Below are 3,940 nucleotides of genomic sequence, written 5' to 3' on the forward strand. Positions count from 1 at the left end.
ATATATATATATATCGTAAATTTAAGTCATCTAACTCTAATTTCTACCTCATTCATCGATAACACTATCATGAACATATTTTACTTATTGAAAATCCTACTTAGACATACTTCTAACAAGCACATTATGCAACAAAAACACTCCTGACTATCTTTTGGGAATACCAAAATAGTATTCTGACATAAAGCACAAAAGCATATAGAAGTAATTTTGGTATCACTTATATTCCATGTAATAATCACTACAGTATAAACATTTAAATTTTGCTGACCTCTAGACTTGTAAAAATACATCAATGTCCATTATTCCTTTTAAATACTTTAATATTCTATTTACTACATTAAAGTGTCATTGAGTAGAACTATTTATAAATTTAGTAAGAAGATTTACCATAAACATGATATTTGTTTAAATACATTACACTGGTCACTATTTGTTTATGAGTAAGTAGTACTATTTTACTTAGTTGAGCATACAAATAATGAAATCTAAATGTTATATATCTTAATTGTTTTTCATTAACTACAACATTTTCAGTCTTTCATTAGTAACTCTCATTTTATTATTTACAACAACAATAATTTTAGCAAAACAATCACTCGCAGATTCTCACGTCTACATGTTTAACGTTATAAATTGTTTGTCCTTTGAGTCTCCTTATTTAGAATGAATTATAACACCATTATATCAATAGGTTGAGATAGTGTTTTATCTGTAAATATTTTAACGTTGCCTTATCGAACACAAGTTTAAATTAATAGGTTAATTTGCAAATTATGTTGTAATTGTTCCATTGTCTATTCTTATATATATTCCAAACTAAATTGTATTTGCATTTTATGATAGTTTTTATTATAGTTCATAAATTTATTTGATTTATCATATTATTCATGGAAAGATTGTTTATTAACATTTACGTGCTATAAATTTTATTATACATAGTAATAATCGTAATAAAAATAATAGATACTAATAATCAAACATATCTTGTGTTTCACGTTTTAGAAATATATAGATATAATTAATCAAATCAAATTCCTTATTGAAGTATAGAACTTTGTATAATTGTTTTTTTTTGTTTACATAAGAATTTTAAATCAAAATTACTAGTATTTTAATTTATAAAAAAATGATTGTCAAATTGAAATATTACTTAATGAGAATTTATAATCATTTTGTTTTGTAAAACAAGTACATAATAAGTTTATAATGAATAATATTATATATTTAAAAATAATTAATTATAAAATTTTAATATTAAAAAAATTATTTAGAGAAACAAAAAAACACGGACAAATTCTCAATTCTCTAGCTTCGTAGTTTTGCAGCAAACAATTTTCAAGCGCCATTTGTAAACACGTGTGTAAAACAATTTTCATTTGAAGCGCCAATCAAAAACATTTCAAATATGTATTCATGACGGCGGCTGCTCTTACTCCCTGTCTCCTTCATTTTCGCTCACCTTTCTCTCTCTTCTTGTCTATCTCTTTCTAAGAATCATATAGTCGGGGAGTGAGAGATGGAAGGTATGACGGAAGAAGAAATCTCATTGAGGGTTACCCATCGGGCGAAGAAGAGGACAGCTGACGCAATGGTCGGAGATGATTCTGATCTGCAATCCCCCGACAAGAAGAGAAACACCCACATTGAGATTTCTAATATGAGCATTCCTTCGACTAAGGATCTGGATACGGAGATTCCAAAGCTAAAATGCAGAACGAAGGGCGGATACATTGAAGCGAAGTTTGATGATTCTAATATCTGCAATGGTTATGCAGATGATATCTACGATTATCATCATAACATGGAGGTTAGTTGGACTGACTTACTTCTCATTTCCTATTTATTCTGTAAGGGTTTAGTGCTTGCTGATTGATTTCTTTATTGTATATTGAATATGGGATTTGTTTGTTTATTTAGAAAGAGGCAAAGAGAAGGCCATTGCAAGATTATATGGAGAAGATACAAACAGATGTGACTGCAAACATGAGAGGGATTTTGGTGGATTGGTTGGTTGAGGTGGCAGGAGAATACAAGATTCAATCTGACACACTTTTTCTGACAGTCAGTTACATTGACAGATTCTTGTCTATTAATCATATCAATAGGCAGAGGCTACAGTTGCTTGGTGTTTCTTCTATGCTCATTGCATCGTAAGACACATTCTTGTTATGTGACTATTTGAAAAATTAAACATTCAATATCTGATGCTTAGACTGTTCCTTCTTAAGCAGAAAGTTTGAAGAGTCTGATCCTCCATCAGTTGATGACATGTGTTACATCTCAGACTTCACTTGCACAAATGAAGATGTGGTGAAGATGGAAGCGGATATTCTCAAGTCACTTAAATTTGAAGTGAGCAATCCAACCATTCTGACATTCTTGAGGTACCAAGTTGAATATTCTCCCATTTACCTTAAATCATTTACCTGGATATAACGTTTGATGAGGCTCATTATTTCTGCTTCTTTTACTTGTTGCCATTTACAGAAGATTCGCCAGGATTTCTGAAGAGAAATATTGCAAAGTAAGTCTCTCTCTAAGCCTATTTTGATGTGAATTATCTAAATACTTCAACACTTATATAATATTTGTAAAATATCAAAATAGTTATTCTTTTGATCCTAATAATCAATTTTCTCAACAAGCAATAGTATTTTCAATTTGATTATTACCAATTAACCCTTTGTGAAAGGAAACTAATAGTTGTACATTTGTATTATGCAGTATCCAAATTCGAAGTTTGAGTTATTGGGATGCTACTTGGCAGAGTTGAGCTTATTGGACTACTGTTGTTTGAAGTTTTTACCATCTATGATTGCTTCTTCTGTTGTATTCCTTTCGAGGTTTATAACCCATCCTGATAAACATCCATGGGTAAGTAGCTCTCTAAAATCAACCATCAATTTCCAAGCTTATACTGTGTGAAAATTTATATTTTTAGCACATAGTTATTATTGATTGTTGACTGAATTTTGCTAAATTTGTTATCATGAACTAACTCCTCCAAATCATACTATTATATACAGAATTCAAACCTTGAAGTGTATTCAGGATACAAAGCTTCTGATTTAAAAGAATGTGTTGTCCTTATACACGAGTTGCACTTAGGTAAAAGAGGAGGCTCTTATGTAGCAATAAGAGATAAATACTTGCAGCATAAGGTAATGGTCTTATACTTGCCGCTGTCTTTGGACTCTTTATTAATTGGAAGCAAACATCTGAATGTAACTCAAAATGTTTGTGTTTTAACAGTTCAAATATGTTGGGTTGAGGAAGGGCCCGGTTGAAATACCCAGTTTATACTTCGAAGAAATGGGGGTGGGTGAAGGTTTTTGAAGGTTCAGCTTGGATGCCATTGGAGTGGTTGAAAGCTTAATGTTTGTATCAAGCTGAGCTGAGTGACCCATATCAAACTTTTTACGTTTAGAATTATTTTGAAAGAACTGATTGTTTTGAACATATGAAACATAGTTGGGAGGTGAACATTTACTTAGAAGTGAGGAATTTTTTTTATGTTTGGACAACTTTTTTTAATTGACAATTACAATTAAGCTAAACTAAGAAATGTACATTGTTTTGAATTTTGATCTCCACCATTTGGATTTTTGAGGTATTTGATTTTGAACTCTATTGTGAGTTTTTTTAATAGTGTCATTTCCTTTTCGTAATCATATGCAATAATGATACCGTCGATAGGCAATCATTTTATTGACGTATTTTGTCGTTTTTGATGGCTTAAATATTGTCGTATGTCAAATTTGGTTTATGTTTGATCTTTTTCTCTTGTAAAACATGATGTTTATGTCAATTATGGATTTCTAATTGTTAAAAGGTAATTAAGTGGTAATGAAAATATAACATGTTAAATGACTTTAAAAAGTCTATAAATAATCAAAGAACTAACAAAAATAATAAAAAATAAATGTGACTTAGGGTT

The 3,940-nt window shown here is 30.1% G+C and overlaps 1 protein-coding gene across 2 annotated transcripts; it reads left to right on the forward strand.

Moving 5' to 3' along the window:
• The first annotated feature begins 1,492 nt into the window (after nucleotides 1–1,492).
• On the forward strand, nucleotides 1,493–3,592 carry LOC124927822 (putative cyclin-A3-1). 2 transcript variants are annotated; one of them, XM_047468304.1, is made up of 7 exons: nucleotides 1,493–1,810; nucleotides 1,921–2,153; nucleotides 2,232–2,387; nucleotides 2,491–2,527; nucleotides 2,728–2,877; nucleotides 3,030–3,164; nucleotides 3,256–3,592. In XM_047468304.1, exons 1-7 carry the CDS (start codon nucleotides 1,520–1,522, stop codon nucleotides 3,337–3,339), a joined length of 1,086 nt encoding a protein of 361 aa, XP_047324260.1. In that variant the 5' UTR covers nucleotides 1,493–1,519; the 3' UTR covers nucleotides 3,340–3,592. The 2 variants fall into 2 exon arrangements, with proteins under 2 accessions (XP_047324260.1, XP_047324261.1); XM_047468305.1 differs by having other exon boundaries at nucleotides 2,235–2,387.
• Nucleotides 3,593–3,940: the final 348 nt, after the last annotated feature.

Source organism: Impatiens glandulifera, chromosome 2, assembly GCF_907164915.1.
Source record: "Impatiens glandulifera chromosome 2, dImpGla2.1, whole genome shotgun sequence".
NCBI classification, from domain to species: domain Eukaryota; kingdom Viridiplantae; phylum Streptophyta; class Magnoliopsida; order Ericales; family Balsaminaceae; genus Impatiens; species Impatiens glandulifera.